The 18073-nt window shown below is 34.2% G+C and overlaps 2 protein-coding genes across 4 annotated transcripts in view; one reads left to right on the plus strand and one right to left on the minus strand.

The window, feature by feature from the left end:
* The window catches only part of LOC135790538 (coiled-coil domain-containing protein 158-like), a 36722-nt gene that overhangs the window by 350 nt on the left and 18299 nt on the right, over nucleotides 1-18073 (plus strand). For 2 of the 3 annotated variants that reach the window (XM_065300770.1, XM_065300772.1), the window contains exon 1: nucleotides 5589-5973. The exons of the other annotated variant lie outside the window; for it this stretch is intronic. In XM_065300770.1, coding sequence (XP_065156842.1) covers nucleotides 5926-5973 — 48 coding nt within the window. In that variant the 5' untranslated portion in view covers nucleotides 5589-5925. Of the gene's footprint in view, nucleotides 1-5588; nucleotides 5974-18073 lie in introns of those variants that run through there. 3 annotated transcript variants of the gene reach the window in all.
* Nucleotides 693-4993, minus strand: LOC135791009 (uncharacterized). Its single transcript, XM_065301321.1, has 4 exons — nucleotides 4524-4993; nucleotides 3818-4454; nucleotides 2825-3756; nucleotides 693-2779 (listed from the first exon to the last, which is right to left on the minus strand). Exons 2-4 carry the CDS (start codon nucleotides 4434-4436, stop codon nucleotides 2420-2422), a joined length of 1911 nt encoding a protein of 636 aa, XP_065157393.1. The 5' UTR covers nucleotides 4437-4454; nucleotides 4524-4993; the 3' UTR covers nucleotides 693-2419.

An 18073-nucleotide genomic window follows, 5' to 3' on the forward strand; every position in this document is an offset into this window, starting at 1 on the left:
TTATTTCGACGGTAAAGAGAAAATTATAGGATTTAATTAATGGGTATGTAGGTACGGTTGTGATGTTGTAATGATAATAAGCGTTGTTGACAATCGTCACGGTCGAGATGAGTTGACCAGAGGTGCCCATCCTGTTTTTTTCTGTTGAAACATCATTAAAATGTCAATAGTTGAATGTTTTTTGTGTTTTTTGTTAATTTAACAAGGAGTGCCAAAGTTTAAATGATTGAAAGTGACCTATATTATAGTTTACAATAATATCTATCATTTGCAACAAGAATTAGTTAATTATCTCATTTAGTTTAAAAGTTATAAGCGTTTTTCTTACATTTTTCATGTAATTTTAATTAAAATTGATACTTTTTATCAAATTACACAAAAAGTATTAATCGTACATTATTCTAACTTGGCATGATTATTTCCTAGTAAATTATCTTTAATTTAAACTTTATTTCACATCTCTACGATAATTATTACCAAAGTTATACGCTTTTGAAATATTTCTGCACTTGGCAATCAAAATGGCCGCTGATCTCGTGACGTGACGTAACGTATGAGTGGCGAGAGCAACGGATCTAATTTTTCACGAACCAGGAAATGCACGTTTGGATGCACTTCTCCGCCGACCGGAAACATGCGCTGCTTTATTGATTGCACACCAACTAGCTTAATTACCACCAGACGTACACTAATTAATAGTCAATTAATTTATTTTTAACAGTATAATTTCAACTCAGACTTAAATTTTCAAGCATTGCGAGACTTGCACGGTGTGCACACAGATTCATTACTGCTATCTTCGACAGGTCGTCCACGTTTAACCTCTACGCTCGCCTCGGCCATTTTGGGGTTATATCCGGGACATTTTGTATTTGTATGTTTAACTTTGTCATTAAATCGTATCTTACACGATGTGGCTGCTGTAGCCAGGTCAGGTTTTGACTGCGGTTTTAAAATGGATGATTTGTTACGCGGGTAGCTGCATCGTGCACTTTGGGTTGCGCAACTCTCAACCATCATAACACTACAATCTTCACAGAGAGAATTGTTGGTGGATTTGTAGGATTTGCAACTTTTTTCACTTTTATCTGACAAGTGGGAAGTGCAGGAGATGAAAGCGGTTTTCTGGGTGGCCAATGAAGGGGCAGGACATATTAATCCAGATTTTTTTGAAGAAGTCTGTGAAACCAACCGGGGAATCCTTGAATGCCTACAAGATTTCTTCGTTGTGGTTGTTCCTTTACTAGTGGAACTCCTGTGAGGCATAGACACAAAGAAGACCTACTCTGAGGTCGTTCTTCAGATGGTACCCTTTCTTTGCCCTTTTACAACTCTGAATACTAGGACACCAAACAGTTTTTGATTCCTGTGGTCTACAACTGCATATAAGTCTACTCCTGCTTCTTTTAGCGTGATTGTGACCTTTTTTCTTGTGTCTACGTCGTTCTTCTTCATAATCTGTAGTGGTATTCTCTGAGGAGGAAGGGTAACTTGCAGGAACCCTCTGATGGTGTTTAGACATACATTTACACTTCTTAGAGGAGCTAGGGATGTTCATATTTGGAGGTAGTCTTGTAACCTGGGCATTTGCTGAATTGCTAGGTCCAGGAGGCGGGTACATACATGGTGGTATCGGGGATAAGGATAACACATCATGGGAGGTGGGTAGTACATCGGAGGCATAAAATTTAACCCTCCTGAGGTCCCAGGTGAACCACCCAGCAGTTGGGGAGGTTCCTGGTATGCCATAAGGTCAGGTATATTCAACTCCTGATTCTAGCTCGAAGTTGATTGATACCATCCTTGATAGGTTCCATTTCTTTCTTACAAGAATCCAATAATGCTGCTATCCGTTCTGTTCTTGATTGGGGAGATGTCCTACCTCCTAATTGTACCCCTGGTTTGGATTGTTTGCTTGAAGGAAGGGTTTCTGTACTAACCAGACACCCACAACTCAAAGTCTTCTTGGGTATCATGGGCATACTGGTAGAAGGTTTCTTCTTTTGTTTCTTTTTACCTTTCAAGCAAGAAATCACAACTTCAGATGGTTCTGAAGGTTCCCTAGGTTTACAGAGACACGTAACAGAAGCATCTTCACCTTTTTTCGTGGGAATCATCGGTTGGGAACTACTCCCACAAACATGACAGATACAATCATCTCCAGGTGCACCTGGTATTCCCTTTGTGTTGATATTAGGGTTACTAGATGTGGGACCATACAAAGCCTTCTTGCGTCGGTATTCAGGACCACACTTCCGGTTGGGATCCTTGTCAAAACATGGTTTCGCCCTGCGTTCACAGGGATGCTTACCTTTTCTGATGATTATAGTCTTGGCCAATTCAATTTCATGCCAGGGCATCTCCACACGTGATGTACACTCACCTATACCTTCCATTTCTTCTTCACAGAAGTACCTCATCATTCTATCCAGGTATGGTTCATTATACACCTCACATTCGGGATCAAAACCTGAAATGATTTCAAAGGAGGTCTTGGTCTACATGGTTTATATTGTTCTTCTTGGGGTTCTTCAACACCTTCATCTTCACCAGCGGCCGCTGCAATCTCCTCATCAATCTTTGCCTTCTCTACTAGGATCTGCTTCTGGATTTCTTCAATATCATTGGAATTACCCATTTTATCATCTAGGAACTCTTTAGTTAGGGCTAAAAGTTGTTCTTGGGTGATGGCCCCAACTGTCAACTCCTTCAACTGAGCTTTAACCTCTTCAGGAAGGGATTTCATGATTTCTTCTTCTTCAGGTGGGATGGGACGTTTCTAGAAAGTAAATAATCAAAAAGTTTTGGGATATCAAAATAATACTTTTGGAGTTGGTGGTATGGTAATCATATCCCAGGGCATCTCCACATTAGTCAAACATGTACAAGGAGGAGGTGGGATATAAGGGGCATCAGGAGTCCCGAAATAATCATCTCCCGAATCAGTCTGGGTGAAAGCACAATCCTGTTCCAATTGCTCCAGATAAGCATCAGCGTATTCTCCATCTACGTCAGTGAGGAACTCGATATTCTGTGAAGCAGTGAACTTTTTGCAGGACTTCAATCTGGCAGGGTCATCTATCGCCAGTTTCTTCTCCATGGTTAACGCTTTCTCGCAATGCCGGCAACCTTTGGAATAGAGGCAATTACATTTACGATTCGTGCACGCACGCGCCTTTAATGGTAGATCTGAAGATGTTTGACCAATCAATTCAGGTGAGGAGTTTGCTTCGCCCAAACTCACTCCGAGAACCAACTTACACAGCTCCGCCATCTTTTTTGCACAAATACCAAAATCATAACCTTTCATATCCTTTTTATCTTTGGAATATAATTGACAATCACAGGTACACCCTTTGTTTCTTTTCCTGTCGTCACCTCTACAAACCCCAGGTTCCTTATGATCAGCAAACTCCTTGCATTGGATTTCTATATCCTGGGTTGGATAACTATACCGTTTATCCATCCGATCTGCTTGGGTCTGTAGGGTTTCAGCTGTCATATCAGCATTGGCTATGATTTCAGCTTCGATTGTATCCAGATTCACACCTGTGATAGGATCAATGTTCTCTTCTCCCAAAAAGTCTTCTCCTTCCAAAATATCACCAACTTCGTCATACCAAGACTTGATTTTTTCTAGGACCTCATCTTCACTGCAACAATTCGCACAGATCTTTCTGATATCTTCAGAGGTTAGGTTTGTAATAGGGTGGGTTCTGATGTATTCTTCTAATCTGGTCCTAGATTCAGATTTACCTTTAAAAACTCATAAAAATTAGGTTAATAGGAATTTTATTAAGTTAGGAATTGAAGGTACCTTCATGGGTTTCTACAGGTGAGGTTTTCTTAGCTGTGGGTGCCTCTGAAGAACCTTTATGATGATAAAACAAATGTAGGTCTTTATCAACTTGATCCATGGTGGCATTAGGTGTGAATGTCCTTGAAGTCTGTACCTGAAGATTACACATGACCTGGGCGACATCATCCAGTTCCAGGAACATGGGTCTCACCATCAGATCAGTCTGACATCCCACCTCAACCAATTTCTGTTGTTCATCAGCCATTTCAGAAACCTGCTTTAAATTACTCTTCCCACAAACGGATCCCGACAGGATCTGAGCAAGATCCGCGGGGTCAAAGGTGGAATACTCGTCGAAATTCTCAATATCCTCTTCGGTGATCTTATCATCAAATTTTAGCACAAATTTCTTTGGGAGATCCTCGACTTTAATGGCGTCTCTTAGAATATAGGAATATGGCGTGTATTTCAATGCTTCTTCGACTTTTTCGAAGGTTTCGTTGTAATCTAGTTGTGCTTCGGTTTGGATCACAATACAGGCACGCACATGCACCTTTTCAGGGGCATCCGAAGGCTTTAGCAAATGTGGGCTCACCGTTACAAGTGTCTGTACGCTTTTGTTGATTGTGTCAAGCATATTCAGATCTATCGAAAGCTGCGCATGCGCGCACGTGCATGTTTATGCATGAGGACAAAATGGACGACAATGTAATTATACACTCACCGAAAATTATGATACAAGGCAAATATTCACACACAACTGGGATTTGGAATATTTTTTTGAATGTCACTTGTTTTGTGTTGGATAAGGTGACAAGTGATGTGTTATTCTTCGTTTGTTTTTTTGTTTTTGAAACAACAAGCGAATGGATTTTCGCCGGGGGAACGCGGTGTGCGTTTCACACTTGTCATTCGTGCGGGGATTAGTTTCTTGTCGTAGACAAATATGCAATTTGTCAAATGTTCACGATGCAGTTTTACTTTTTTCCACTCGCGGTACATGCGGATGCCATCACCGAGGAGATAATTTGATGGTATTTCCTGATCTTGGAGGTTTAATCCTCCGTCCGAATTCAGTAAGAGTTGTATTAAAAGTTCATTGTTTTCGGTGCTAACGCCGCAAATTTCGCGAATTTCGCCCATTTTTACAACAAAAATTGAAATATTTAGAATTTTACGTCAAGGAATTGAAGTTTTAACTTTTACATTGACAGTTTTAATGGGTTTTGATTAGTAACCAACAATAGTAATTAGAAACAATTAAAACTCGGTGTAATTATTGTTAAAACTGTAAAATTAAAGAAACCGTATGCGAAAGCAAACGAAACGTTAAATTATTATATATTCTAAAGTAAATTAACTATTTAAACTTAAATATACACAAAAGAAGTAATTTTTCATCATTATATAACATTTTTAACGTTTTTATTAATTGTTTAAACAATAAACTGTCAAAATTTAAATCTGGCGCCATCTGGCGTTGATAATATAAACTAAAACTGTGTTTGTTTCAACCACCGCTGAGGGCGCTTTTCCTGCGGGTAAAAAATCAAAAAATATTTCTTATTCATTAAAAAATATCCAAAAAAAGTAAAAAAATATTTATTTACTTGGCCGTGAATTAATATTTACTACTACTTAACATTTTCAATGTATTTCTTAATATTTTAAACAATAAAATACAAATTATAAACTTCTAGTACATGCACCGCCATCTAGCGTACGTGATTAACACTACTATTATATTTCTCTTGTGCGCCGCACGCGGCGCTTTTTCCTGCACACCTCGCAGGATGTCAAAACCAACCAGAAACATTCTAGCAGTTGGCCGCGCACGACTCGCGTGAGTCATGTCGTTCGCAGTCGTCGCTCGACCTCAGCGAATGCAAACTTGCACAATCACACCCGGACCTATCACCTCTGTGCGTTAACACCTCACCGGTAGTGCCAAAGGATTAATCCCTAATCGTGCTGTGTGTGAACACCCTCGCCCGTGTCAAATCAGCTGACCTTGTTACGACTGCTGGGCGTAAGTGAGAAATGTGGCGAGGCGAGACAAACGCTGGTGTGATTCGTGTATTTGTACGCTCAGTGCACAAGGAGATTGATAAAATTACAATTCGACAATGAGCAGTCGTGGCTATTATATTCCCGGTGCCCCTTTTATGTATACGGTGAGTGGCATATGAAAAATTTCAACTTTTTATCATAATAATAACAAAATTGTTTTGTTTGTGCAAAAATGGCGGAGATTATTGTTATATTTGCATGTATTTGCGTTAGTATTGATCATGTGACCGAGTGTTAATCATTATTGATTAATATTACGTGAATAACACGAAAAATAAGTGTTTAATTCCTTCATTTTCATTAGTTTAGCGATAAATAAACAACAGCTTAGATTGTTTATTGTTTGTTATCTTTATTGTTTGTTTAATGGTTGTTTTGAGTTAACGAAAGACAAATTTGTTTGGTTTATCATGAAATAATTAAAATTTTTACGTGTTTGATGGAAAATTTCAATCGGTTTGTCTAGGAATTAATTAAATTCATTATTCTTGATAATTACGAATACATTGAGGTCATACGTAATGTGAGACGTTTTATTTGAATTGTATTCAGCGGTTTATCACCTTTGTAGAGAATAGTCGACTGTTTTTTGACCTCTGTTTGTTGAGATATGTGCGTATGTTTTGTTTTTATTGATTTTCGACTCTATGAAGTGTTATTTAATGACAGCGACAGCGAAAAGAAGAGTATACGGGTGTTTAGATTAAGTGTAATCATAAACATGCAGGTAGGATTGTTGTATGTGGCTGAAACACTCATCACACACAGTTTTGCGGCGTAAGATATGAAAAAATATAAAAATTGTAATGTTTTATAGGTTTTGCTGGAGAGTATGGGCGGTTTTTGTTTTAGTATTGCAGATAATTTGTTTAGGTTGATTTTAGTGTTAGTTTGATTAGTTTACGATGATTGGTTGTGTTTTTATTGCAGAAATTTAAACTAAAAATGTAGAAAAATAGGAGAAATTATGGAAAATAGCAATTTATTTCGATTTTTAGATGGAAATTTAAAGAAAGTTTAGTGTTGATTGGTAGGTATTTTATTTGTTTATACTTTAAGGCATGTTTTATAAAATTTGTAAGTTTTTTGGAGGTTGTAGCCCAAAAATAGCGATAAAAACGCGCCAAAATCACTAAAATTGTAGAAATTATCGAAAAAAAAAAAGCTTTTTTTTTATTTTTAGTTGGAAATTTTACTAAAATTTAGTGTTGAATGATAGATATTTTATTAGTTTATTGTTTAAGTCATGCTTTTTAAAATTTTGATGATATTTGGTGGTTGTATGGCCCAAAAACACACAAAAAAAGTGACAAAAACTCGATATTTTGCTTAAAATTAGCAAAATTTGCCTAAATTTCTGTTTTTTTTAAACTGTACCTTAGAAATTTTAATAAATATTGATGTTAGGGGATAGTTTATTTATTTATTTGTAGTTAGATGCCTTTTTCCAACCCAAAAACGCAAAATTTCTCTCAAAAAACACGAAATTTGCTTAAATTTCACAGACTACACTTGATATAAAATTAATTCACTTCAATACCGAGTGTTTTTCTCATATTTATTGCTTAATTTACTTGAAACGCATCTGCTGCTGTCTCGCAAAAGTGTTATTTGTACTGTTACGGAGTTATTAAACACAGTTGAGTTGAAAGCGCCCATCGTTGACGTTTGCAAAGCAGACACAGACGTATAATACGCGTGCTTCCAAGTGGTATTTACTTGTATTTACAGCGGTGTGCACTATACAGCATGAATTGTTGATGATTATGCTTGAAACTCACGTTTTTATTTCGTTTTTTTTCCTGCTTAGTAATGTACGCAAAGGCACCTGTCGCTATGTATTAGAATCGCAGTGTATTTGAGTATTTTTGTTCATTTGACGGTTCCATTCTTTGTATAATGAGCATACACGTGCAACGCGTGTGCAACTGGTGAGGTATTGGTACCTATGTTTAGGCAGACACACAGGATACACACTTGGATAACTCACAAACTCACCTACTAACCATCGCGTACGAAATGTTAATTTGACTTCCGGTAAGTTATTATACTGTCAGACACATTAGACATACAGAAAATGGACAATACTGATGTTTTTTTTTTTAATTTTTAAAGTTTTTTGAGAAAATGCAACTAATAGATTAGATTTAACCTGAAATTGCAACTAGGGGAGACATTTTTACACTGCGCATGTTCAACTAACTCACAGGATTCTATTTCTGGATTATTTTTCACCACAGGAGTAAGTAGGAAGTAATTTTTTTGACTTTTTAGACCTTAGAAGCGGTTTTTTCGTAATAATATTAATATTACAACAATTTTTAAAAGAAATGAGTAAAATTTTACATAATTTGCTAGTTTTTTGTTGATTTCTATGTAAAATTGTAGAGTAAAATGAAAATATTTGCGTTAAAATGAGGCGAGAACGAGAAATTTTCAATTTTTGACCGATTTTTGCACAGAAAATTACGATTTTTTCCTATTTACTCTCAAAAATTTTGATATAATTTAGTCTAGATCTGTCAATACATCAATTATCTTCATTTTATCACAAATTTCAAGACGTTTTGATGTTTTATCAACAAATGAGAGCTAAAAAACACAAAAAATTTGGCGAAAAATACGAATTTAGCGTTTTTTGTACGAAATTTCAATTTTTTTTTTGCATAAAAATTACTTTAACTGTATTTTTTCTTCATGTATTTCTTGGTATAGATAATTAATAGTTTAATAACTCTTAATAAGAACGCATCGTAATTTCATTACGTGTCTGCGAAGCTCTAGATGTGTAACATCTATCGGTATATCTGTTTCTACGCTTGTGTACGAGTATATGTGGTAATTTGATACTGGCACGAATTGGGTCATTAAATTATGATGGCCGATGGTGTTGTATATGCATGAAAAAGTTGCGCATGACCATCAGCGCGGAATTACCGTTTTTTTTTTCTCCTCCGCGCTTGTCTACTTTTTTCAGTGATTTAACCTATAAAAATTAATTAAAAAATTAAACTCTCCAAAGATGACACTTGGATAAATATTTTTTTACGCTATCAATCACAACAGAAATTTCTCGCGATAAGATAAGATAAAATACTTGCGTTTTGCGTGGAATGTAAGAAGACACACTTGTATTTTATACGATTATCTGTGAAACATAATATTTAGCAGTGTGTTTCTCGTATGGCTGTGCAAGGTACGGACGTCACCAATGCAAGGTAATACTTTATTAACACGCAAAGTTGACGAATTTAGTACGTGCTTATTTGAAAAAGTAAAAGTGTGAGAGTTGGATTGCGGATTGAGTGCGCTGTGGTGTTCTGTATTGAATTGATAAGACGCCGGTGGTTTCTGGACGTTTTCATTGTCATTATTTCTGATTATGTATTCCTATTTTTCAAGGGCATACTTTTCGATAACGTGAGGTATGTTTCGACAGCAGGTTTGCGTTGAAAAACGTGAAATATTTAAATTTTAAGGCTTGGCGCTCATGTGTGGTTTTTAAAGTTTAAACAAAAACGTGGTTTTTGGTTGGAGTTTAAATGTTACGTTTGTTATTAGTTGTAATTTTTAGGTTTTGTGAGATGTGTACTTTACACTTTCTTATGAGTAGATGTGCATTGGATTTGGGTATGTGTATAAATACGAGAATATGTAAATTTGGCATATCAAGCTGGTAGAATTATTTAGAAACGCAGGTCAAAGTTTAGGTTGGAGTTTCGTTTAATAACAAACAGAAATATTTTATGCAGTTTATGTTTATGTGTAATTTGACAGAGTAAATTGGAGATATTTGAGATAAAATGAGGTAAAAAAGTGGAAATTTCAGTTTTTGACCGATTTTTGCAATGAAATTCGTGATTTTTTCTTATTTACCATTAAAATTGTTTATATAATTTGATATAGAACGATAAATATTTCAATTATCTATCTGTTAATACTAATTTTATGACGTTTACATGTTTTATCAATGATTGATTACTGAAAAACCCAAACAAAATTGTGTAAAAACACGAATTTTGGGGTTTTATTTGTATAAAGTTTAAATTTGAGTTTTGTTTGATAACATACAGAAATATTGTGTGCATTTAATGTTGATTTTGGATTTGACACAGTAAAATTTAAAGATTTGTGTTAATATGACGCAAAATATGAAAATTTCAATTTTTGACCGATTTTTACCACAAAAATTAAGATTTTGTTCATATTTATCATTAACATTTTTGATATTATTTAACCTAGAACCGTCTATATTTCAATTATCTATAAATTGACATCAATTTCATGATGATTCCATGTTTTATCAACAATTTACAGCTGAAAAACACGATTTTTTTTTTCGCAAAAACACGAATTTTGCCTTTTTTGCACGAAATTAAATTAAAAACGACTTTTATTCCGCTGTATTTTATTTTTATTACATTCTCTGCAATATAAATAATTTACAACTTGATTGAATTATAATTATTGTCGTGGCATGAATATGTTTGCGGTTTGCGCTCGATATCCTTAAACGCTCGCAATATAAGCTCTAAGCACTCTGTTTGCGTCCATCTGAGTACGTGCAGGACGTGCAGTTATTTAAACAGTGATTGCACGTGCTTTTTTCTGCTTGTTGAAAATCCAATCAGGATTATTAATGACGCACAATTACCACTCGGATGATGAAAATATTAATCCAATTTATTTCTAACAACAAAACCGCATGCACGCCATCAGCGCGCAAATGAGTGGGTGTGAAGATAAATCTAGATTATAATTAACACAAATAAATAATCGTTTCATTTATTTCGTGTCACTATCTTTTATCGGGAGATTAATTTTAATTGAATTGCATATGTTCACACCTTGAGAAAAATTGAAAAATTTTATGGCAAAAAATGGAAAAATTTGAATTTATCGTTTTTTAACAACGAAAATTGTGATTATTTACTGTTTGACATTAAAAAATTTAATAAAATGTAGTGTAGGATTTTGAGAATTATAATTATCTACATATTAATGAAAATTTCATATTGTTTAAATTATTTCTTAAGATTTTACAGGCAAAAAACCTTCAAAAAATTGGCAAAAAACACGTAATTTGCACATTTTTGCCTGAAATTGAAGTTTTAAAAGTTTTATTTTGCCAAATTTAATGTCTCTTAACTAAATTTTGCAATGAAAATGTATTTTTCACTAATTAAACAAATTGTCATAATGTTTAAATTAATTAATAATTCTTAAAATGCAAAAACATGAATTTTTAAAGAAAAACCGCGAAATTTGCGTGAAATTTACGTTTTAAAACGCTTATTTTGCCAAATGCAATTTCCCGAAACTAAATATTGTACTGAAAATACATTTTGTGCTAATTGCTAATTACTAAGGTTGTTGAATCAGAACAAAATCATTCACGAGGTGTATACAGTTGCAAATAACTGTTACATGAGGATTTGCAATATACTCGTATTTCATGCGTGTGCATCGCTTCACGTTTATATTTTAAATATTCAACAAAATTATAATTGCAAATTTAGAAATTTGTTCAAAAAGCGTTTTTTATGAACCCATCTACGTCATGAGCAGACAGATTATTTATTATTACCGTTTTTAAAAGTCTTGTTAAAGAGAAAACTGTGTAAATAATGTATATGTAATAAAAATGGGGTTTTAACTGCAAAATGGCAACAACTAGAAGACACACTCGAACAAGGTGTGCGCGGTGAAAAAAGTGCGAATATAATGCGCGCACAGGTAACGAATGTAACGATATTTCGAAATTGAGCGAAATAAATGTTGTAGAAAGTGGAAACTTGCGCACTGCGCGCCGGTGATGATTACGGGTGCTAGTCACAAACAATACAATCAGTAATTCCAGCTCAACACGCACACCGCGGCGAATTTTAAATTACGAATTGTTATTATCATCGGCCATAATAAATAATAATAATATATCTAATTAAAGTTAAGTTTCAAGCTAAATTGTTAATTGTACACGCGCGCACACATACACCAAAAAATTACGAATAAAAAATGCGTTTTTTAGCGTTTTAACTGCGAAATAATTAATTATTTTGAGAAAAAAATACGGAAAAATATGCAAACTCAACAAAAACGTCATTTTCCCGAATTATTTTAAGTTTTTTCTGCGGATTTAGACAAAATTTTTGTATATTTTTATTAAAATTAACGATTTCCACGAAAATATTATATTTTTGCCTTTAAATTTTTTCCTCTTTGGAACTAATGAGATATTTTTGAAGGTAATGAGCATTAATATTGCTATGATTTGCATTGTGCGAAATTAAGCGCTGTGTTTTTTTTTTTTCATCTTGTTTGTTCATTGCCGGAAGCACAAAGCGTACTCAAGGAATAACGCAACAATAATATAGTAAGTGAGGTAAGCATCGGTTAATTGTTGATGACGAGGTTCTTGCTGATAGACGTGTGACGTGCCAAGTCGTGACTTTTGGCCCGGATGGTATCGTCAAAGATTTGATCATCACTTGGGTATTTGCTTAGATATAAATAGTGTGAAGCTATTTTTTTTTCAAAGTCAATTATGATATTTTTACCTGTTTGTTATTTACGCTGCGGCGGTGTTTGTTTGCTTGTTAGATGATTGCGCAGTAGTCAAACCTGATCTAGAATGATCTGTTTCTATTGTTATACAGGGCAAACTGAATGAGTAATAATAATTTATGTTTTTAGAAGTTTTAAAATTGAAAAATTGTATTTTTTGAAGTTTTTTGAGTAAAATTTGAAAATAAGATGATTTTCTTTGATAATTTAATTTTTTTAATTTAGAAAGGAACTGGAATAGCAATATTTTTTTATAATTTTGTTTAGTGGGATTAAATTTGGCGAAGTAAATGATTTAAAATTGATATTTCAAACAAAATGACGAAAATTCACGTTTTTGACCAATTTTTTTCATGTTTTTTGCCTCTAAAATGTTAATAAATCATCCAAACGTCATGAAATTCTTATTAATATGTAGATAATTACAATTCTCACAACTGTAGACTTCATTTTATTAAAAATTTTAATGATAGACATTAAAAAATCGTAATTTTCGCTGTAAAAATTACGCAAATATGAAAGTTTTTGCATTTTTTTACTTAAAACGGAAACAAATTACTGTTTTCTTGCCATTTCACGGGTAATTTCTATAATGAATGGTCACTTTTTCCCTTTTAAGGGTCTGTACTACTTACTACCCAATTAAAGTAATTGTATTACTAACAGGAAGTGCGACAATAATACACTCGCACTTATATTAAACTCATAAAAGAGTTAAAAACTAGTACCTTTTTAACCAACTATCTGCGGTATTTGTATGCACTGCAGTTGGTAAAATCGAGGTTAGAAAGAGTCTATAATTAGCGGCTGAGTTTGTGCTCGTAAGTCTGTTTCATCGCTCTGGATGCCACAGAAACACAAGAACGCACCGCGAACAATGCCCCAATGATTTGTCGGCTGTAATAATTCATCAGCGAAGAAAGAATTAATTCATGTCTTTGCTCTAAACGCCAAACTAAACTAGAAACTAAAAATAATAATAATGTGATGTTTACGAACTGCCAGAATATAAAAAATTATATTAAATTATTGATACCTGTAAAAAATTCACATTCACATTGTAATTGTAAACGTAGATTTGTCGCAACCTTGAAGTTTATAATAAGTTACAGCCGTGAGTTGATTTCACACGCGTCTAACGACAAAATGTGTCTAGGTATATGATCATGATTGAATGATGGATTTATTTATTCGCAGTGAATTTGTTTATGAGCTCTGCAGCCTTGAACTCGCGAAACTTTAATTTTTAATTATCTGCCTCCCTAAAATAGTCTATAAATAGACGCTATCGATGTTCAGCATGCGTCGTTTCACATATTTTATGAGTTTACTCTAATTTCGTGGATAGAAATGATAGAAAATGACTAAACAACCGTTAGAGTTGCGTGGGCGTGCGCAATTGATAAAGTTTCTATAAACAACCAACAATTTTACGTATTTTGCGGAATATTATTACGTTTTTGGCTAGAAACTTTTTGGCAAAGTGTAATTATCTACGATGGAGAACGACCTTGAATGTATTAAATCGAATTTGTTATTATATGTAATATACAGTGTGGTTTTAGATATATTTTTAGTATGATTTATTTGTTTCTTGAACCGGTATTTTTTTTTATTGCTGCGTGAGTTTTCGTTAAGCTGCATTAACGAAGCCAATTGTCTGCAGTTCAATTCTCAATCAAAGATGTGACTAACGGCAGTTGTGATGCAATTGTGCAATACTGCAGCATGGCGCATCCGCCACGACCTCAGCGCTGTTAACTGTATCACAGCAGTCAAGAGTCGTAAAGTCTAGAAATCCTAAAAAAGTAAAAAGTTCTTTACGGTTGTTGTCAAATGCAGAAGTCATAGGAATAGAATGAAATTGGAATTGGAGAATCAACGTTTGACATTTAATTTCGTACGTAATTTGTGTTATCCTTGCAGAATTGCATGCAATTTAAAATTTAAATTAAATGCACCGTTTGTTTGTTGATGATGACGTGTATGTTTGTGTTTTGGTAGTCCTTGCAAAGTCCTTGAAGGCACTGACGTAAGAATCGGTGCTGGAACTGGTGCTAATCCGTACCACGCGGCGAATCGTGCCACGTGAGGCACGAAAATGCAAAGGAAAAGGATAATCAGAATAGGAATAGGAATTTGTGTATACTGTAGGTTAAAGTAGAAAAATTTTGTGTTTTTATGTGGATTTTAACGAGTACATGGACTATTTTGCAATATTTTTTGCTCTCGTGTGCGATAATTGTACTGGTTCGCATAATACCGGTTTAATGATAGTAATATACTTTTTTTGATTATGCTGTGGCTTAATATGAAATTAAAAGCTACGAAATTGATCTCAAACAAACAACAAAAAAAAACAAACATAAAAACTAGTGGGTGTTTAGTGGCAGAATGTAAAATTTTTGACATTTGCAGATTGATTAAATTATTATTTGTCTGTTTTGCATGTGCTAATTTATAGCCTCTTAAATGGTAGCTATTTCAGTGTACGTGTAGGAGAATAGAATTGTGTAATATTGTAACATTTGTGGGCATGCAACAAAACGTGTCGAGTTGTAATTTGTAACACACTAATTGTTGATGGAAAAAATTAATCATTTCGCAGAAAGCTTCAGGGTTTATTATTTTTTACATTTTTATTCTTGTTACTTTGTATTCGATTCGATAATCGTCGTAATCTACTTTGGAAACGCTCCGAGTGTTTTGTGTTTTAATTGCTTTGATAATGCTTTGTTGATAGGTGGAGTCAATTAAAAGGAAGTAATTGGTTTTTAGTTCTTAGTTTTAACTTTTAGTAAAATGTAAGAGTTACTCGTATTGATGTGTAAGAGTTTTTGAAAAGTAGAACGCGCACTCAAACACACTTTAAACAATTCTAAAGCAAAAAAACAAAGATTTAATGCTTTTATTATTGACTATGAAGGTATTACGTCATATTAGGCTCGACAGAATAATTTACGAAATCTAGATTTTGCGTTTTCAAACAAAAAATTATTTGATTTCTAAGTAAATGTTTATTTACAGTGCATGTAAGTAATTTGTACAATAGTGTCGCGCCGCACCTTCCTGCTTGTTTCGGATGAACACTCGATTGTTCCCACCAATTATATTTACTTAAATGTTGCTAAACATAATCTTTCGCAAGTGTAATTATAATATATTCACACCTTCATAGATAAACATTAAATGCATTGATGTGCAATCATTGAATGCGCATGCGCGGCGTGATTAACGCATGAGTAATGTACATCTTAAGATTTATACTTCTATTAGAAGTATGCAATCGATAATAACACTAATTGAATTACTATGACTCATTTTATTGCAATATAATAATTATTTGCTCCGCCCACTTGCTTAAATATGGATATTCCGATTGGTTTTGGTGTTTTTGCAAAGGCGGAGCTCCGTGGCTATTTTCAGGCGTTGCAAGTCAACGAACTAATAATGTAATCGTTGTTCAACGCACCGCGCACATAATTATTGCACACACCAACATGACCACATCCACATCAATCAATGCGTTTGTCATTGCGCGCAATAATTATAATGCAATCAGTGTCGTTATCTCTCGATTAATCTGGTTAATAATAATTTTTTTATGGGGCATAATATTATTGCGATGTGTTTTTAAGATGTGTACTTAAAATAGAGTCAGATGTATGATAAACACGTACGGAGCGTACTGCGCATGCGCAATGCACTTATGCGTGCGCTGCATGTTTTCAGATTGGCGAAGGTTAATTGTCTGTTTCCTCGTTGGCTATCAGTCCATTTATCGCTGGAAACTAATAGGAGCGCTAATAGTTGACGTCGTGCACGATATTTTTTTTTCAGAAAAATATAATTTAGATGGTTTAAGTTTAAGTAAGATATGTAAATTGCAATGTTGCATGATTTTGTCACTCCTACAATATGGCTGTTGAGTGAGGTTAATGACACTTAACGGGGCGGAGCTCCCAAACAAGTTTAGTTATCATTATCAACGTATCAGCGATTATTAAAGAAGTTAAACATCCAGGAACTGTTTTCCGCGTACGGAAATAATTATTACACATTATATTAAATGTAAACAGACCACAGTACCGTTAGTTGTGTGTGTCTTGTGGATGCTTAAAAGTATCTAATGCGTTGATGTTTTTCTTGTTTTCCTTTTTTGTTTGTGCGTCGACGTCTAGTTTTCCAAATTTATCAGATTACACACCGTGGAGTATATGTGTGTCGTGTGGCGAGTTATGCAATTTATGAAAGTGCACTGTATGAAAGCGTTGCGGGCGCGTGAGCACGAGATGTGTCAACCAGTCAACATGCGGCATGAGAATTGCGGGATGCACATGAACACACAGTGGAAAAAATTCCTAACCCATCATCACAGCCATCATCGCAAAGCACAAGTTGAGTTTCATATTCTGTTATATTTAGTCACGAAACATAACTGAACAAACAATATACAGGGTGGTTATTAATAGTATTTTGTGGTTTTATGAGCGGGAGCTCCGCCTATTATGGTGTTGTGTGATTGGTTGGTTTTGTAAGGGGCGGAGTAATGAGTTAAGTCGAGTAGAAGATTCTGTAGGTACTCTAAAAGTATCTTTAGAGTTTGAGTTTGAGTTTGCATGTTGGTGTGAATAGACTGTAAGGTAAACATGAGTAATGTTTACTTAAGTCACTTTTACTTGACTTGACTTAACTTAAGTAATTTTACTTATTTTTGAAAAATGTGTACAAAGTATTTATTTTTGATTGGGGTAGGTTATATTTAACGATCAGGGCGTTTCCACCGAAACATCCGTCAACACTTTGTACTGTAGACTTGTCCCGAACTCGTCCCCATCCCTGTCTGTCGTCATGACTACCACCAACTCTTGCTCTTTGTAAGAGTAATGTGGTAGTGAACACAGGACAAGTCAAGAGCAGTCACCCCGGTTGTTTTATTTTTATTTTTTGTTTGTATTGAAACTTTTGGGGGTGAATTTAGAAGTTGAAACGTAGAATCGTGACTTGTGGCTTGTTTCTTTACGGAGGATATTGATTGGATGATTAATGATTAATTTCAAGGTCAAGTATTTTTATTTTTATTACAAGTTATTCGAGTTTGGTTTTAGGCATTGCTTGAATATTTTAAAATTTAATTCCTTTCTATGCGGAAATCGGAATAAATTAATCCCTTTTGCGTGAATCGTGAATACCGATTATTTATTTATTGCGCTTCGTCGACCGTATAAGTGCCAATAAATATGATGTGTTAAATGCGAATTTAATTAAAATTTGCATACCGTAGTTGCAATTAGACGTAGGCAAGTAAGCGGGTGTGTTTAGGTACGTTGTGTAAGAGCTAGAAAGTTTCACAGAAAGAAATTAACCGTACGAAATTACCTGTTAATAATATAATATCTAAATAGTTTTAGATTATAAAATTTAAATATTTTTATATTTAGAAATTTTCTCGCTCAATTTAACTTGATTTGAATTTTTATCTAATTTTTAACTGCAAAATTAAACCATTACGTATTATTTTGTTTTTGTTTTGCAGTTGATTGTGAAGTAAACTTTATGATTAATTAATTTAACGAGTCAACTTCAACGATAATGTGTTTATGTACACATTCGACATACGCTTACCGCATGTGCTTTCAG

This window comes from Atheta coriaria, unplaced genomic scaffold (genome assembly GCF_025399875.1).
Source record: "Atheta coriaria isolate IRGN ID8LTWV9N9 unplaced genomic scaffold, Caltech_Dcor_3.1 hic_scaffold_4_pilon, whole genome shotgun sequence".
In the NCBI taxonomy this organism is placed as follows: Eukaryota; Metazoa; Arthropoda; class Insecta; order Coleoptera; family Staphylinidae; genus Dalotia; species Dalotia coriaria.